The 18,220-nt window shown below is 39.3% G+C and overlaps 1 protein-coding gene across 2 annotated transcripts in view; it reads right to left on the reverse strand.

Moving 5' to 3' along the window:
* Positions 1–18,220, reverse strand: part of PDE3A (phosphodiesterase 3A) — a 270,354-nt gene that overhangs the window by 29,663 nt on the left and 222,471 nt on the right. The window contains exons 5-9 of one of the 2 annotated variants that reach the window (XM_084510599.1): positions 12,083–12,198; positions 8,650–8,869; positions 4,836–4,921; positions 4,221–4,393; positions 2,751–2,888 (exon numbers count right to left, since the gene is read on the reverse strand). In XM_084510599.1, coding sequence (XP_084366725.1) covers positions 2,751–2,888; positions 4,221–4,393; positions 4,836–4,921; positions 8,650–8,869; positions 12,083–12,198 — 733 coding nt within the window. The remainder of the gene's footprint in view (positions 1–2,750; positions 2,889–4,220; positions 4,394–4,835; positions 4,922–8,649; positions 8,870–12,082; positions 12,199–18,220) is intronic. The other variant, XM_084510598.1, reaches the window with a different exon arrangement.

The raw sequence follows: 18,220 nt of genomic DNA on the forward strand, positions 1-18,220 counted from the left end.
GGTCTCCACTGCCAGGGGAAAGTCCTGGGGTAGCTCTGACAGCATCCAGCCACTTGACATAGGGTGCTCCACACAGCCTTTTCCCTCCTGCCTCCATTTTCTGTTCATCTGTGCAATGACTGCTAATGCTCAAGTGAATCATTTATAACTCAGATACTTCTAGTACTGCTGCCTGAACAAGTGTTTCTCCTGAATGATTTCTAAGGGAAACTTTTTTAGAAATGGGGACCATCATTCACGTGTAGCTCCTCTCTGGAGTGTTACAGGCACACGTAAATATCTTGGAGGACATGTACGAGGTTCAGGTTAGTGGTTCCCTATTCATTGCTTGTAGGCTACAACTCCTTTTTTGGCTCTTGTATGTAATTTCTGCAAATGTGTGTTCCTTTTAAGTCGTCAATGCCTGGTCTCCAGCTGTGACAAACATAACTTCTCACGAGGGCGGCTGTAATGATCCAGGGAATATTCCATCCCCCATGGACAGATTTCCCTTGTTCCCTTGTAATGGCTGCAGTTTCTTTCTACAGAAATCATACATGATGACTACGTATTCTTCTTGGAATCACAGAGGGACCAACTTACACGCACTGCAGTGATGCCACTCTGTCTTGATGATGCTGGAGTACAAGCAGTGTAGGAGCACCACCAGCATTTCTTGTTCCTATGGGCCTAGCAATAAATGCTGGGGAGAGATCTTAACTTTAGCCTGTCCTTTTTCACTTTCATTATTTGCTTTTCAAAGCAAATGAGTTTCTCTTCTGCAGTTTTTTTGTTTGTTTGTTTGTTTGTTTTTATAGGAAATGTAAGAAGAGAGTTAAGTGTGACTGAAAACATTATCTACGTTTATGGCCTGTTGTGAAGCAGCAGCTCAGCTGGAGGGCTTTGTTGTTCCTTTCTGAAATGGACTGGTATGTAAATTCCTCCCTAGCCCCTATTATGCATATTCGTTAGTGCCACATTTAGAGTGTTTTCCACTGTATTTTGCACACATGCTTTTATGGCTGCTGACTGGTTCAAGGTCTCTTTACATGTCTAAATCAATTTAACTTTACAAAAAGAAGAAACAGACATCTCAAGCAGCATTAAAGATGCTATGCCAGCATTTGCTTTCTAAACCAAATGCTTCCCTAGCGGCACGTGTCAACTTTGCTTTGTTCCATCTCATAAATTTAACCTAGCAAGGCAAACATAGTTAACCCAGCTTGTTAATTTACTTATTGTTTTTAATGGATGAGTCCACTTAACAGAAAAATCAGAGAATAAATCATTAGTGCTTTTGTTTTCCTTTGTTGGTAATATCCCAGGATTTAAAAATTACACAAGAAAAATAATACTTTTAGCTGCAGGAAAAAAATATATATTTGTTTCAGTTTCTTATTTCTAAAAATTACTTTGTTAGGAACGTATGAGTAAGTGGGGAAAAGAACTAAAGGAACAATCTTTATTTTATGAACAAATTTGAACTTGCTGCTTTCTGCTTTTAAGGAATGAGAGTTAATACAAACAGCTGTTGCAGAAGATAGTGAATTTTGATCTTGAATATTATTTATTTAAGCTTCTCTAGTATATTTCACAGGCTTTATTTTGTGTCACTGAAACGGTGATAATGTGCTCAGAACCTGATCAAAAAGCAAATATTTGGAAACAAAGTGTGGAGCTTTAGTGGAAACTGTGAGCAGCAGAGGGAAATTGTCCCAAGAGGTTCAAAACTCCACGTAACTTAATAAAGTCCTTAACACCCATAGAAGTACCGATGAGAAAACAGAAGAATGTTTGACTCATTCAAACTACTGTTTTTGCCATCAAAAGCATTCTGTTTTTCCTTATGTTTCATTTATGACTCTGTAAGATGCTTTACTGCTAGACAAAAACATGATGAAGAAGACCTAGAAGGGAATTTTAATCACTTGTTCTCCAAGTATTGCAAAGTTGTCTCAACGACCACTGGTGAATGTATATCATTACCCATATCCAGACACATTTTGCCTATTTGTCTAAAACTAACCTAGAGAGCTGGTAGGCTGCTTAAACATAGATGTTGCTTGCCAAGCTACAGAATGATAAAAGACAGACCACAAGTAAATTTAAATTCATGCTGTGGTTTTCCTGGTTGACCACTGGATAATGGAATATAGCTGAATAGTAGTTAGCCCCAAAGGGAACAACATTTGATTTTGATATAGCATTCCCTGGAGCTTGTTGCAGTGAAATCTGCTTGACCCACTAACCTCTGTGTTTGTGTGTTGGGGTTAATTTTCAAACATACCAATAAACAGCACTCATCACAACATAATGCCTTGCATTGCCTGACTGAAATCTCCAGTATAGAAAAAAAATTCCTGCATCACAACTGAGTATTTTTACTGTTTAGCCCTCTAATGTTGGGCTCAAGATAAATCTTTTCACTACATACTTGGTAAGGGACTAGAACAACTCCTGCAGAAAGGAGAGAATATTCAGAAGGGTTTACATAAACTCATTGGTGAACAGTAACAGTCATAATAGGTGTCTGTTGTTGTTTTTTTTTCTTTCTTTGTTTTTGTTTTCTTTCACATTCTTAAATTAAAAGAGATGGGATTTCAAAAGTAAGGAATTTAATGAGAAGGAGTTCATATTGTCAGCTTTGAATTAGGTGTCAGGGATCATAATTTATTAAATGAACAGATTACAGGTCATAAAAATACTTTGTCTAAATCATATCTCTAGATCAATAATCAAGCCAGTCATCACAGATGAGATACCCTTCCTACCTGACTGAGAATACGACCACATTTCTTTCCAATTTTTTCCACCAAATCAAAGATTGGAAAATTCCAACTGTTTAGCTGCTCCATCAGGGGATCCAAGTTGTCCATAACCAGAGGCTCAGGAGCGAGCACAGGCTTGTCCTATGGCAGAAAGTAAAATAAAGTTAAGTTTTAGTTCTGTGAAGCATCTCATGCAAAAGAAAAAATTGTGCTGTTAAAAACTAAGGCCATGTTAGCATCATTTCTAAGCCAATGGTACTTTATTCAGCTCAGCAGAGATGTTCCCATTTCTACCAGCCCTACAGCTAGTCACTCTTTTTTATATATTTTTTTTCACTTGAATGAAGAGGAGATTCTGTATATGAAAAATCATTTTCTGAACTTAGGCATGAGAGACATTCATTCGTTCATTCATGGGAATCATTCATTCATTTCCAAGTGAGCCTGTCTTCTTCATTGTTAAATTTGCTGGGGTAGAGAGGCAAAAATGTTCACTTTCTCCTTTCGCATCAGGACACATTCATTATAATCGACATGTATCACAGCTAACGGAACATGTTCCATGAGAAGAATTATCCATCTTAAACTGAGACCTACCTCTTTTTCAAGGTCTGCAAAGTAAAGACTGGGCATTCCCCTTTGTTCAAATTTTTCCCTAAACACTTTATTGCATTTCATTATTACTAAGGAACTGCAAATGAGTGAACCCTAAAATATCTCAAGAAGGACATCTTCTCTCAGCATGTCCAACCCCAATTCAACAGACTACAATATTTTTTTCAAGAGCTCAAACCATCTTAAAATTTATTAATCCAGTTCCACAGAAGGCTGGGAAAACAAACAAACAAACAAACAAAACCCTAAATTTTCCTTCTACCTCTGAATCAAATTTACAAATCAAATATAACAGCAGTTTCAAGATCAGCACCTGTTAATGTTCACCATACTGCAATGTTCTTAAGTTATATGCATGCTTATAATGTTATTCTGTTCAAGACAATAATATTATGCTGCACTCTCAGGGAAGTGTCAATTTCTTTAAAAGTAAGAATCACTGTATATATCAGCCAGGATTGCAAGGCCATTGAAAATTTGAAGTGGCTGAACAGGAATACAATACATCATGCTAGTAGTTTGAGATTATCATTTATTTTCTTTCCAATCTATTCCCTTTAAAGGCAATACTAATACAGAAGCCAAACTTTTCTTAAGTGCCTAATGACAGATCTATAAGCCTGTATTCATTCCTCAAAATAGATGGTTAGTGTCTCACAAGTGGCCAGTGCTTAGGACCTCTCACACAGTTCAGTGGGTCCTTTCAATTCTTCAGTCAAACCTCTTACTACAAGGTTTAGCTGCTGAAATTTTTGCTTAAAACCATAGCCATAATCTTTAGATTGCTCTGGGGTTGTGTTTGTTTTTTTTCATTTCCATATACATTCAGTCTATGGTGACAGTGGAATTTAAACAAGCTACCTCAGGTGGTATCAAGGGATGCAGAATGATGGTCTCAGGCGCATACGTCCTACAGACGGATCCCTTCTGTGTCTGTTCTTTGGAGCAATCTGTCTCATCATCATTTTGTACAATATCACTGCTGTCACTGTTGTTGGTCTCATAGTCAGAAGTGGCTTGTGCAGGATCATCTACAACACAAATCACAGAGCTTGTTGTGTGAACAGACCTTCTGAATAATAGCAACAGGATCTCTGACTCATAATACATATGTGCTGCTTGGCTGTGTCTAATGTTGAACAATCTGTCCAAAGACATTAAAGCATATATCCTGCAGAGAGTGAAAAATGGGATTAGGGATTGAAGAGCAGGAAAAAACTTGGTGACTGTTATTTGTACTGGCAAGGTTAGACAAAACCATATGGAAAAACATATTTATTTTGCATTGTATCTATATTCTTCATGAGCATTTTCCGCATCTTAAACAAGCAAAAAGGAAAGAAGCCTCAAAGGCAGTTTGAATAATCTCACCTACATATGTTTTCCTTCTGTGAGACAGAGGCATATTTACCCTTCCAGTGAATAATTATTAAATTTTAAAGGAGGAGGAGTTTTTGATTGACAAAGAATTACCTGCTCTATTCAGGGAGTGTGTGGTACCATCACTTCTATCTAGTGTCCCATCACCAGCTTCTATTTGGTTATAGGGTCTGCCACAGCTGAAATACAACATCAGGAAACATACACCTTATAAAGAATCATAACAGTTGGATAGTCTTATGTAAAACATATTCCTGTTGACCAAATCCAGTATATGATTGCGTCACACATTTTAAGCTATGGCATAGGCTACATTTCTAAAGACAAAATTACAAGAGTGAGCTGAAGTTTTACTGAAAGTCAGAAATGCAAAAAGACAGGTTTATACCTTCGACATGGCTAACACCATTAATGTCACCAACAGTTAAATTATACCATGTGATCTTTTATAAATACCTTTTTTCTTTATTTTCTAAGTTTATCAGTACAAAACAAGCAAACAAAAAGCTGGCTTTGTACTACAACTGTACTATAAACATGAATTAAAGAAAACAGTAAAAATTTGCCAAAGTGCCATACAATCTTATGTTTTGAACACAACCATGCTTAGGCTTCTTTGCTCAAAGTTTGAATACATTCCTATTTAATAATGCAAATAGTTGTTTTGCCATTACTGTAGTGACAACAAACCATGTACAGCATAAATGGACATTTATTTTATATCCAAAATGGGCATTTTGGATAGAACAAGAGGAGGGTGATTTAGTATCCAGACATTTAGCAGACAGAGTTTGCTTCATCATTGCCAGAGAGGAAAGACATTGTGGGAAGGATTGCAATAGTGAGGCCTTTCCGATGCCTGGTTCTTCCCTTCTGCTAAAATTCTTTATTCCTTGTGTGCTATTCTCTTTAAACCCTAAACACTAATTCACTACCAGCTGGAATATCTCAAATAACTATGTCCCAATATGATTGAATCTCAGACCTGAAGGAAGAATGATATAGCATGAAATCACAAGAGAAATTAAGGTCTGAAGCCTCATTTAGCTTTTATATCAGATTTATATCAGATATATCAGATTTATATCAGGTCTTCCCATGAAAAACTGACATTTTAATATCTCTATCTGTTTGGACTTAGTATTTTGTGGCATAAACTATATATAACAGTCTTTATAAAGAAACAATTATAGAATTATCTAAATTGGTCAAATTTTGGATAAGAAACTTTGCACCGTTGTTAGTGCACCATATAAAAATGGCTGAAATCCTATGCCTGATGATTTTGATGGGGTCAAAAACATATTGTGGAATTTGGTATACCCTGCAAACCTACCATGTCCCTGAAAGAATTCAAAATAACAGTACAAATCCACAAATAACGATGCACATGGTGCATTGCCAAACAAATAAATCTCATATCACTCAGGTTTATAAACAAGATGAAAAAAAAATCTTTCCAAAATTCCTTGTGGTTGCCATAAGGTCAATGATAACAAGTCAAAATGTAAAAGTTATAGAGAAATAGAGTCTTTGGCTGTGATACTACAAGGTTTCTGCATTATTATGAGTGCACCTCTTTATTTCCAGAACATATACAAACTCTTACTGATTTAGTATGTCCAGTCCACATACAAAATTGTATTAATAAATAAATAAATAAATAATACCAATTTTTTTAGGTATTTTTAGAAAGTGTTTTACCTGTTAGAACACTTGAAATCTGCTCTTTGTCAGAAGTAAATGCGCCCATGCAACTTTAACCCAATCCCCCTTCATATGCAAGTACTATAATATACATGTACTTCACAGGATTGTTTAACTTTTTTTTTTTTTTTTTTTCCACAGGATCCCTGCCTCATCCACTAAGCAGAATTAAGAGTGATTACTTAAAAAGTATTTTAATAGCATTGTTTGGTATATATTCTTGTTTAATATAGCCTTCAAACTCCATTGTCCTACCACATTTCACTTTGTATATAAGTAAAACTTCTGTCTTGATGCCAGTGCCTGAGTAGATCAGATTTAAAGCACTGAATCCACTGAAACTTTATTTCCTCTTCTGTTGTTGCTGGGGGAAGGAGTTGGTGGCAGAGGTTTGCTGACTCTAGTATTATTTTGCAGCAAGGCTTATTTACTTATTTATTTATTTATTTTAACAGGAAATGTAGAGCACTGCACACCATGAAGACCAGCAAGTTACACTGTGAATACTCAAACATGAAAAAATTCTTTTCCAGTTTTTGTTAATTTAACTCAGTTTGTCTTGGCCATTTCATCTCTTTATTGTGTGTGTTGTTTTTTTTAATTGTTTGTTTTCTTTATATATATATATATTATATGTGGGTTTTTTTTGTTACTTTATTGCACTTATATTACTGAAGTGTGCATTATTTACGTGCAGTTCAGTTCGTATCTGTGGAAATGACATCCCAGTATAGTAATGGCTAGAAATGTGGGAGTGGTTATGATTTTTCAATAGACATTAAAGGCACAGTGATAATAGTGGATGTCAGTTTTATTAGCAGTCATTATACCATAATATTTTAAATAACATATTTGTTTCAAATAATCAACAACAAAGTCTATACCAGCCAATGTCACTGCTGGAAGTTCTTACACAGTCTAAGCATTTGAAAAGAAGGAAATTAAGAACCCAAGTATGCTATGCAACTTCCACAGATCAAACAAGACATTAACTATATAAATGTTAATAAACATTTACCAGTGATTATATTGAAATCAAATTCTACACCTCTCAAGTAAATATATTTCATTACTACCTACAGCAGTCTTATATTGGTCAGGGTTCTTTTTTCTGCTCTGCAACAACTAAAACATAGGGGTGTTATCAGCACTCTTCTCATCCTAAGCTGAAACATAGCATTCTACCAGCTACTCAGAAGAAAATTGACTCTGTTCTAACTGAAACCAGGACACACGTCAGGATCCCAGTCTGAATTCCAGCGAACATGGCTCCATACAGTAAGCCTACAAACTCAGTTATGAGTTTTTAGCAGGCTTCCTAGTCCTGTACACAAACAACACAGCAAGACACATCCTAAGAAACTAAAAACTATTTTCAAAGATGGTTAGGCCTTGGTAACGTTTAACCCAGCATATTGGTCAGACGATATCTGCTGTCTAGCTGATAACCACAAATATCACACACTACTATGACCAAAAGTAACATCTAAGCAGTAGAGTTACCTTGAAACTGCACTGGAGCTGGCTTCTAAATACTGGTATTTGCAACTAGACACATATTGAAAACTCTAGTAATCTAACTTAACAAATCTAAAAATGGTCTGCCTAAAGTGTGAAGTTAAACTATTACTGCAACTCTTAGCAGTCGGAGGAACTCGTTGGCAGATGATTTCTGAAAAAAATCCTAGTAGGATATAACCTGACATTACCCTAGGGAGGTCAGGATTCACCCCTTCCAAGCCAGTGCTCAAAATCACTTACTCTTCAGGCATTGCTAAAACACCTGTATCACAGACTCTGAGCACAGGGCTACAGGACAGCAGCTTTTAAACCATAGCAGTCAGATTTTTGTATTAAACCCCATTTTGAAAGACTAGGCCTGTGACTGTTCTTGTTAGCAGCATGGCATGAGAAACTCAAGTTGTTAACATGAAATACAACTTTCAGATCTGAAAGTTATTGATGTGGAATTTGTTCATTAGTCAAACATGAGTAAAAGCTGAAAATGTAGCTAACTGTCTTGCACTATAAAAGCACTTTGTATCATCAATCCACATAATTACTCACATGCTAAAAAGTGTTTAAATAATGTTAAAATATCAATACTGCAGCAAATTATGAGAATTTACATATGCACCAGAAGAGCTTGTTTGCAGAGACAATGTGAAATGATCCAACTCATGTCAAACTACCATCTTACCTGCTGCAGATAACAGAGGGGCTGATGATAGGGTCTGACAGGCTAGGTGCGCTCTGAGTAGCAGTTAAGACTTTATGTGGCTTTAAACCTTGCTTCTTGTCAGTATCTGTAGAGTCTGGAAATGACACAGATGATGTTTTTCCGGTAGGACTTGTAGCAGGCGTTCCCTGAATAGGCGAATGGCATGGGGAGGTGAGAGGTGAGATATTTGATGGGATACCTGGCAAGAGAAAAGAAGAACTTTGTCAATTGACAGTAGCAGCAGATGGTTGTATGAGTTTACCGTGCATAAATACTCCTCGTGCAATATGAAGGCACTAGCATAGCTTCCAAAATGAAAAATAGAGAGAAAACTCTCCTTTACCCTGAGTCAAACTCATGGCTGTCATAGAATGATGAAGCTCCATCATCAATTGTTTCTACCTTCTGAAGATCTGACATTAGCTGAAAGGCATGAAATGAAAGATGTGCATAAGAGGTATCACTACAGGTATCACTATTCTAGTGACAGAGGCACCTGACTCCAACTAGACTGTTCCGCAGAATGTCTTTGTTTCACTGTTTCCACCAGTACAGGAGAGACAAGAAAGGCTTACCCCCATTCCTATCATATTAGAACTTCTACATGTGAGATCACAGAGTCACGGAATCATTTCATTTGAAAAAGACCTCTAAGATCATCAAGTCCAATCATTAACCTAACCAAATCTACCTACCACTAAACTATGTCCCTAAGCACCACACCCATGCCTTTACTCTTTGAATCCACCTTATACTTTCCAGTCTCAGATGGAAAGGTCCCAAGTGTACAATAATGCACAGGGGAGCAAACAACATCTCTCTTAAAAGGAAATGCATTTAAATTGACATACTTCCTGACCTTTGTTCTAAAGTTTGAAGGAACACAGCTCCAGTTCATTTACCATGCTCATCTTCAGAGCTGAATGACAAAGACCTTGGGAACTTCAAACTGGTTTTATGTTTGAATTGTGCCCACTACCTAAATGCATTCCAGACACAATTAACTTAGAATAAGGTCCTATTTTGATCTAAGTTTATGAAATACTAACCTTGCAGTACATACATGTAAAGTTCCAGCATTTTATCCTGATAACTTACTGTGATGTCAGCTTAAAATATGATTTACTGTTGACAATCCAAGAGTTAAAAATAATCTGTGAAGTTGCTACAGTATAACTTTGAGATTCAACAACAACTACATTTTGATTAGGCAATTTCCTCAGAAAACATTATATATATTGCTGCCTTAATTCAACAATTGCAACTAAGTCTTGAGATCAGAAACCTACAGCCTATGAAGGAATTAAAAAGTTATCAAATGGCAATGATGTGGAAATGTAATTAAAATACAGATATCTTCTATTTTAGATTTTCTAATCCTTAGAGATATCTGCTTTCCTTCCAACAAAAATATGTTTTTAAAAACATTCCATAGTCTGTTAGTTGCCCAAGGGATTGAGTTGGATTATTAACTATTTTTGAGGTATATGCTACCAGGTAATTTTTATGACTGTCAAAGAGTAAAATATTTCAACAATTTAAAGCAAGTCCAAGGAACTTAAATGATGACACAATTTCACAATAACTTTCCTAATATTGATTTGATATGAACTTAGATTTGAGTTTACCTGAGAGTTTTGCTAAAACAGGTATAGCTAGAAGTATTTTAAAATGCTAAAACTTTCAAACTTAATTGAAAACACATTTTGTAAATTAATAGGTTTACAAATTTAATTAGATCAAATCCTAGAGCAGAATTAGTATATATTGCCAATGGAGCTAATACACAAATGTTTAATTGATAATAATTATGGCAAATTGAAACAATTCTTTAGTTGAAACATAAAAACAAATCATAATTAAAAGTGCATGATTGTAAATATTTTAAAGCAAAATATCAATCTTCAGCATAAAAATCTGGGCCAAAATTTTTACTCCTGTGAATCGGTGCCCCTAAGAATTGCTTGTGATGGAACGAAGCTCTCCCTTCATCATTGGTTAGCTCACATCTTTGGGCAGCAAAGATTGCTACTAATGCTTTCTGAAAGTGGAACAGATGAAATGTGAAGATGACTGATATGTGTGCTAAGTCTCATTTTCCAGGTAGAAAATATTAACTATGCTTTTCCAAGTTAATGGGTTCATCTCTGAAAATCACAAGTCTAAATTTCTTTTGTTAAGTTCTACAATAAATTCCTGGATTCTTGTTAGTATAACTCCATTATTCCAGTTTATTTTTATTTCTTTTTAATTTGACTTCTTGCTACTCTTTTAAGATAATACTGGGTTAGTTAATCTTCACTATGGCATAACACAGATTCCGTACAAGAGGAGATTTAATAGACTCTTCAGTTTGAAAAAGAGATGTAATGTGACAGAGCTAGATATGCAGAATAATTGTGCAGCCATTTCTTTAAATTAATTTCTAAGTTTGTATTCCCTGAATTTTTCGGTGTCAGGCCTCAGGCATCTATCAATTTCTATCTGATGTCTGGGTGACCAGAACCTCCGAATAACAGTATCCCAGCATTATTCCATGTTTGGAAAAATAAAACAACCAACAAATAACAACAACCAACCAATCAATCAAAAACCAAACAAACAAAACAAGCAAACCAACAACAACAAAAAAAAAAGGGTTCATTTAAAACAAAAAGGAAGGCCTTGTGATCATTTTCAACTGCAATTTAAAGCATGGGTAAATTTTATCTTATCTCTCCCTTGTACAGGGAAGAGAACCATGCTGCTGTAGATTGACTACTTCGTGACTGTCTTATTGAACATTCCATTATCAGTGAAGAAGTCACCTTCTCCATTTTTTCTCACTCAAAAGAGAAGTTGTTTCTTTAAAGGCCCTACATGCCAAGTAAAACAAACAAAGTACAAAACAAAACAAAAAATGTTTCTCTTTAAAGATCTGTAAGAGCTAGCTGAACTTTTTTTTGATAATGAACATGCATTGACATACCTATGAGTTATATAATGGATTTGTCTTGGACATGCTTGTGCAAGAAGGGTCATGTGCTGCCTTCAGCTCCAAATGGGCTTATGTAGGAAATCTCAGAGAGCCAATATACAAAGGCATTTAATTTAACATATGTTATAGAAAAACTCTTTTCTCAGCCCCATTGCAGTCACTGGAATTGCATGGATATAAATCACAACAAGCTTTAGTATAACACTTTCCACATCATGTCATGACTAACCTCTATAAATCATAAATGTCAAAACATTTACAATAGCATCACTGTGAGTTACAGTATTTTAAGTCACTACTTTTTTAAATAAAGTAAATTACTCATACTGATGGAAAAACAAGAAGAGACACAGAGACCAAAAGCAGCTGCATGTGCTCATCACCAAGTTCCTTGGGAGCTAAGTGAGCCTGACAAAGTCATGGGTACCCACTCACCTTGCCGGCTCTGTCTTTTGGCATTCAGGTGGTTGGTAGGAGACATGGCATAAGATGTGGAGAAGGAGCGGCTCTTTGTGATTGTCATCAGAAGGGAGCTGTTCCAGGAGTCAGTGCTGTAAAATGAGAGTGCAAACAAGTGTTGTTTGATGTAGGAAAAGCCTAGAGGGAAAATCTGAAGAAATTAGAAACCACAGCAAGAACTATGTGGTACTGAGATGGCAAAATATTGTTGAGGAGGAAACCAGCATCTATCTGCTGGCTGAATTGCTATTTGTGAGGAGTATTCAGAAAAAAATGTTTACAATGTAGGCACTCCAAAGCTGGACTTCCTTCAATGCTTAGCCCTATTCATATTATTTATACAAAGATGTCTTCGGCATATTGTTCTGACAGCACAAAGACACTTAAAAGTAGACTTGAAATATGTTAAATTTATACTCTCTTTTAATGCCTTCTTAGAACAACCAGAAGTACCAGAAGTTCTGGTACTTCGTCCTGGCCAGTACAGACCGCCTGGCCAGGACGATAGCGCTGATAAATTATTCTTTACAGAACTAAGAGAGGCCTCGAGATTAACTCCCCTTGTCCTTATGGGGGACTTCAACTTGCCAGACGTTAACTGGGAGTGCCACACGGCTGACACGAGCAAGTCCAGGAGGTTCATGAAGCACCTAGATGATAACTTCTTGGTGCAGGTGCTAACGGAGCCAACTAGGAAAGGTGCCCTCCTAGACCTGTTGCTAGAAAACAGGGAGGGTCTGGTGGGAGATGTGGTGATTGGTGGCCGCCTCGGTCATAGCGACCATGAAGTGGTTGAGTTCAAAATTTACGGTGACAGAAGGAAAAGTGCCACCAAAACCTCATCCCTCGATATGGGGAAAGCGGACTTCAGGCTGCTCAGGGAACTAGTCACCAAGGTCCCCTGGGAAACTGCTCTTGAAGGCCTCGATGTCCACCAATGCTGGTCATTCTTTAAGCGATGCCTCCTAGAAGCACAAGATCAGGCAATTCCTAAATATCGCAGGTCAGGCAGGCGGGGCAGGAGGCCGGCGTGGCTGACCAGGAACATTCTAATGGAGATTAGGCGGAAACAGAGAGTGTTTCGCTACTGGAAGGAGGGCCAGGTGTCATGGAAAGAATACAGGGATGCTGTTCGTGTTTGTAGGGAGAAAGTTCGTGTGGCCAAAGCACACCTAGAGTTGAAGCTGGCTGTGTCTGTGAGAGAAAATAAAAAGGGTTTTTTTAGATATGTGAATGGAAAAAGGAGAACTAAAGAATACATAGGGCCGCTCCTTGATAGGGAAGGTCTCCTCACAGACAATGACATAGGCAAAGCAGAGACGCTTAACGCCTTCTTTGCCTCTGTCTTCAATGCCAATGATGGGCTTCGGGACCCAGGGTGCCCTGAGCTGGAGGACCGGGACGGTGGGCATGACAAACTCCCAACTGACCCTGAACGTGTGCGGGATTTGCTACTCCACCTGGATCCCTACAAGTCCATGGGTCCGGATGGGATTCATCCCCGGGTGCTGAAAGAGCTGGCGGACGTCATCGCGGAACCTCTCTCCATTATTTTTCAACGATCCTGGGAATTTGGAGAGGTCCCGGTAGACTGGAAGCTGGCAAATGTTGTGCCGATTTTCAAGAAGGGTCAGAAAGAAGACCCTAGCAATTACAGACCTGTCAGTCTCACGTCAGTGCCTGGTAAAATCATGGAGAAGACGGTTCTCGAACTTATTGAGGCGCACCTGGGGGACAAAGCAGTCATTGGTCCCAGCCAGCATGGGTTTGTGAAGGGTAGGTCCTGCCTAACTAACCTGATTTCCTTTTATGATAAGATCACCCGTATGGTGGACCAAGGGAAACCAGATGATGTGATTTTTTTGGACTTCAGCAAGGCTTTTGACACGGTTTCCCATAGGATCCTACTGGACAAAATGTCCACCATACAGCTAAATAAAAACATCATACGATGGGTGAGCAACTGGCTAACGGGCAGGGCCCAAAGGGTTATGGTAAATGGGGCTGCGTCAGGCTGGCGGGCGGTCACCAGTGGGGTCCCTCAAGGCTCCATTTTAGGGCCAGTACTTTTCAATATTTTTATAAACGATCTGGATGTAGGAATAGAAGGTATTTTGAGCAAGTTTGCTGATGACACCAAACTTGGAGGAGTTGTGGACTCGAATGAGGGTGGAAAGGCCTTGCAGAGGGATCTGGATAGGTTGGAGAGCTGGGCGATCACCAACCGCATGAAGTTCAATAAGAGCAAGTGCCGGGTCCTGCACCTGGGACGGGGAAACCCTGGCTGCACGTACAGACTGGGCGATGAGACGCTGGAGAGCAGCCTAGAAGAGAGGGATCTGGGGGTCGTGGTAGACAGCAAGTTGAATATGAGCCAGCAGTGTGGCCTGGCAGCCAGGAGGGCCAACCGTGTCCTGGGGTGCATCAAGCACGGCATCGCTAGTAGGTCAAGGGAGGTGATTGTCCTGCTCTACTCTGCGCTGGTGCGGCCTCACCTCGAGTACTGTGTGCAGTTCTGGGCACCACAGTATAAAAAGGACATGAAACTGTTGGAAAGTGTCCAGAGGAGGGCTACGAAGATGGTGAAAGGCCTGGAGGGGAAGACGTACGAAGAACGGCTGAGGTCACTGGGCCTGTTCAGCCTGGAGAAGAGGAGGCTGAGGGGAGACCTCATCACAGTCTACAACTTCCTCGTAAGGGGGTGTCGAGAGGCAGGAGACCTTTTCTCCATTAACACCAGTGACAGGACCTGCGGGAACGGGGTTAAGCTGAGGCAGGGGAAATTTAGGCTTGACATCAGGAGGGGGTTCTTCACAGAGAGGGTGGTTGCACACTGGAACAGGCTCCCCAGGGAAGTGGTCACTGCACCGAGCCTGTCTGAATTTAAGAAGAGATTGGACTGTGCACTTAGTCACATGGTCTGAACTTTTAGGTAGACCTGTGCGGTGTCAAGAGTTGGACTTGATGATCCTTAAGGGTCCCTTCCAACTCAGGATATTCTATGATTCTATGATTCTCATTATAAATGAAAATCAGTCTCCTCGATGTCTCTACTGCAACTGTGAAGACAGATACCCATTAACCCTTCGGGCACTAGAAGAGCTCCTCAGGAAGCCAGAAGAGGCTCAGCAGAGCCTTGTACTGATGCCACTGGTGGTGTGCCTTGTTGCTGGGTGAAGCACTTTATGCTGTCACCAGTTTAAGAACATGGTGCAAATAAAAAAAAACCCTGCCAACAGACCCTGCAGACATTCGTCATGGATCCAAGCTAAACTCTCTGAAGTAATAAGGGGTGTGGCAATGATGAACAAATGTTGGTTCTATATACAAAATGGGTGCATGGTTTCAGCCTTAAGGCTGCATACCGGAAGGGCCAAAATAGTTTTGTAAAGTAAGAGAATTGTATTGATCATTGTTTATGGAATGGCACTCGTCAAATGTCAGCTTCTTGCAATGATGCAGCACTGGGTTTTATCATGAGGCCAAACACTTCTCTGCACAGATCCACTAGGCCTCTAAGTCTCCACTTTTTTCTTCACAGTCTTCCATCCTTCCCTCATCAAGTGATAAGAAGGCATACAAGGCAGAATACAGCCTTTTAAAACAGCTTAGTCCTAGCCAAACTTCAAAAAAAAACCATGTTCTGAAAGAAGAAAAGTATGTAACATTATCTTAACTTACTAACACTTCACTGTTTTGGAAGAGCAAGCACTGTCTATAAAAATGTTTGTTGTCTTTTGAAAATTTTTTTTTTTGAGGGAGTGAGGTGTTGTCAGTTGGTAGAAAGAATATTAAATACTGGTCCACCATAAAGAAAAACAAAAACAAACACAAACAAAAAGCACCCCAAACCCATTATTTGATTTCTTAAGGGAAATCTACTCAGTATAGAGATGACTGAGGACAGGAATATGGAAGCTTTATTATTTTTCCCGAATCATTTGAAACTATAAGAGCACCATGTCTTAACATTTTAGTGACAAAAGGATACAGGAAGACAAGACTTCTAATCTTAGACAGAGATTTCACAGAATCATAGAATATCCCGAGTAGGAAGGGACCCATAAGGATCATTGAGTCCAACTCCTAAGGCTGTTTGGTGATTTTTAAGGGTGATTTTTGGAAATCTGTGACTATTAAAACCTATGAGTGATTTTCCAGACTATGGGGAAGAAGTTACAGATTTGCAAATCACAGAGTCTACCACAGATCAACTCTACTGTTATTCCCCCTCTTATCCCTTTCAAGTGATGAAAAGATCCTTTTTCTGTGTTCTATGGCATGCTTGAATTTGGTACAGAGGAAGTGGCAGATAATCAAGATTTTTTTCCCCTTCAGTTCAAAATTCTTTTCCTTGAAAGCAAATATGTATTGGTCTGCCAGAATTTTTAAAGCTAGACTTACTTATGGGCTTCATTTTTTCCCCTTTCTGGAATTCATTGTTTCTCCTACTGTAAAAGAAGAACTGCAAACAGTAGGCTGGAAGGCTTGACAGAGCTATAATTATACAATTGGCGACATTAAACATAGGAAGAATTGATAGCCTGCTTCGTTGGCTCATCAAGCGTAGTTATATAACAACTGTAGAAAAGGACCAACAATAATATTTAATAGCTCTCCTTCCCCCTTGGATTTCCATCTTAGGATGCTTACATACTACATGAGAGTCTGGGAACAAGAGTATAAATCAAATACACTCTGGGAACCACAGACGGGTAACTGAAGAATATTTCCATCTGGTTATAGCTTCTTTATATTTACTTTTACTTAGATACATGGGACTCCTTGCAAAGGGAAGTTTGGCTAGCCATGTATTTTTCTTGCACCAGACATTGAAGTGTACTCTGCAGACTGCCTTGAGCACCTAGGCTCCCTGTATAAGAAAAACAGTGCTCTAGGGGTATATTCACCCACGCTATCCAACAGCAAACATTGAGGATGTTGGGCCTTTTCAGGTCCTTTGGCTCCAGATTTTGAATTGCAGAAAAAAGGGGGGAAAGGAAGGAAGGAAGGAAGGAAGGAAGGAAGGAAGGAAGGAAGGAAGGAAGGAAGGAAGGAAGGAAGGAAGGAGGGAGGGAGGGAGGGAGGGAGGGAGGGAGGGAGGGAGGGAGGGAGGGAGGGAGGGAGGGAGGGAGGGAGGGAAGGAGGGAAGGAGGGAAGGAGGGAAGGAGGGAAGGAGGGAAGGAGGGAAGGAGGGAAGGAAGGAAGGAAGGAAGGAAGGAAGGAAGGAAGGAAGGAAGGAAGGAAGGAAGGAAGGAAGGAAGGAAGGAAGGAGGGAAGGAGGGAGGGAGGGAGGGAGGGAGGGAGGGAGGGAGGGAGGGAGGGAGGGAGGGAAGGAAGGAAGGAAGGAAGGAAGGAAGGAAGGAAGGAAGGAAGGAAGGAAGGAAGGAAGGAAGGAAGGAAGGAAGGAAGGAAGGAAGGAAGGAAGGAAGGAAGGAAGGAAGGAAGGAAGGAAGGAAGGAAGGAAGGAAGGAAGGAAGGAAGGAGAAAGAAAGAAAGGAAAGAAGGAAGGAAGGAAGAAAGGAAGGGAGGGAGGGAGGGAAAAAAAAACCCAAACACATAAGTTTTCTGAGACCACAGCCTGAAATTCTGTTCTTGACTTCAGTGCCTTTGCTCTGCAATTCCTTCCCTGGCATCAAGGCATGTTTGCACACTCTATCCTCACCAAGGATCATAGCCCTTGTTGAGGTAGGGAAGGGACCTAAATTTCATTCTTGCAGGGTGGCACTGTAACTACTAGGCTGCAAGGCTAGCTGCTCTCCATCTTTCCTTTGAACGTTCTGCTCCATTCTGATTGTAATAATAATAGTAAAAAAACAATAATGGAGCCAGAAAAGAGGAAATGCTGTTGAAATAACTACACAATATATCATAGTTAATGATGCCTAGGACCCAAGCCTCTCTTTTCTCACAGACAAACACCCTTCTCAAAAGACTAACAGCAATTCAACTCCTTCCTTCACTGGTTGCTACTGGATTACATTTAGTACATTTAGGAAGCCCTAAGCACTCATGATATTCTGGAATTAAGTATGTACATGAGATGCAGGGTTTGTACAGTGATGTAGGGTCTTATGACACTATTTCTATGGAGAGAAAAGCACTGAACTGCAT

Source organism: Aythya ferina, assembly GCF_964211825.1.
Source record: "Aythya ferina genome assembly, chromosome: 1".
Taxonomy (NCBI): Eukaryota; Metazoa; Chordata; class Aves; order Anseriformes; family Anatidae; genus Aythya; species Aythya ferina.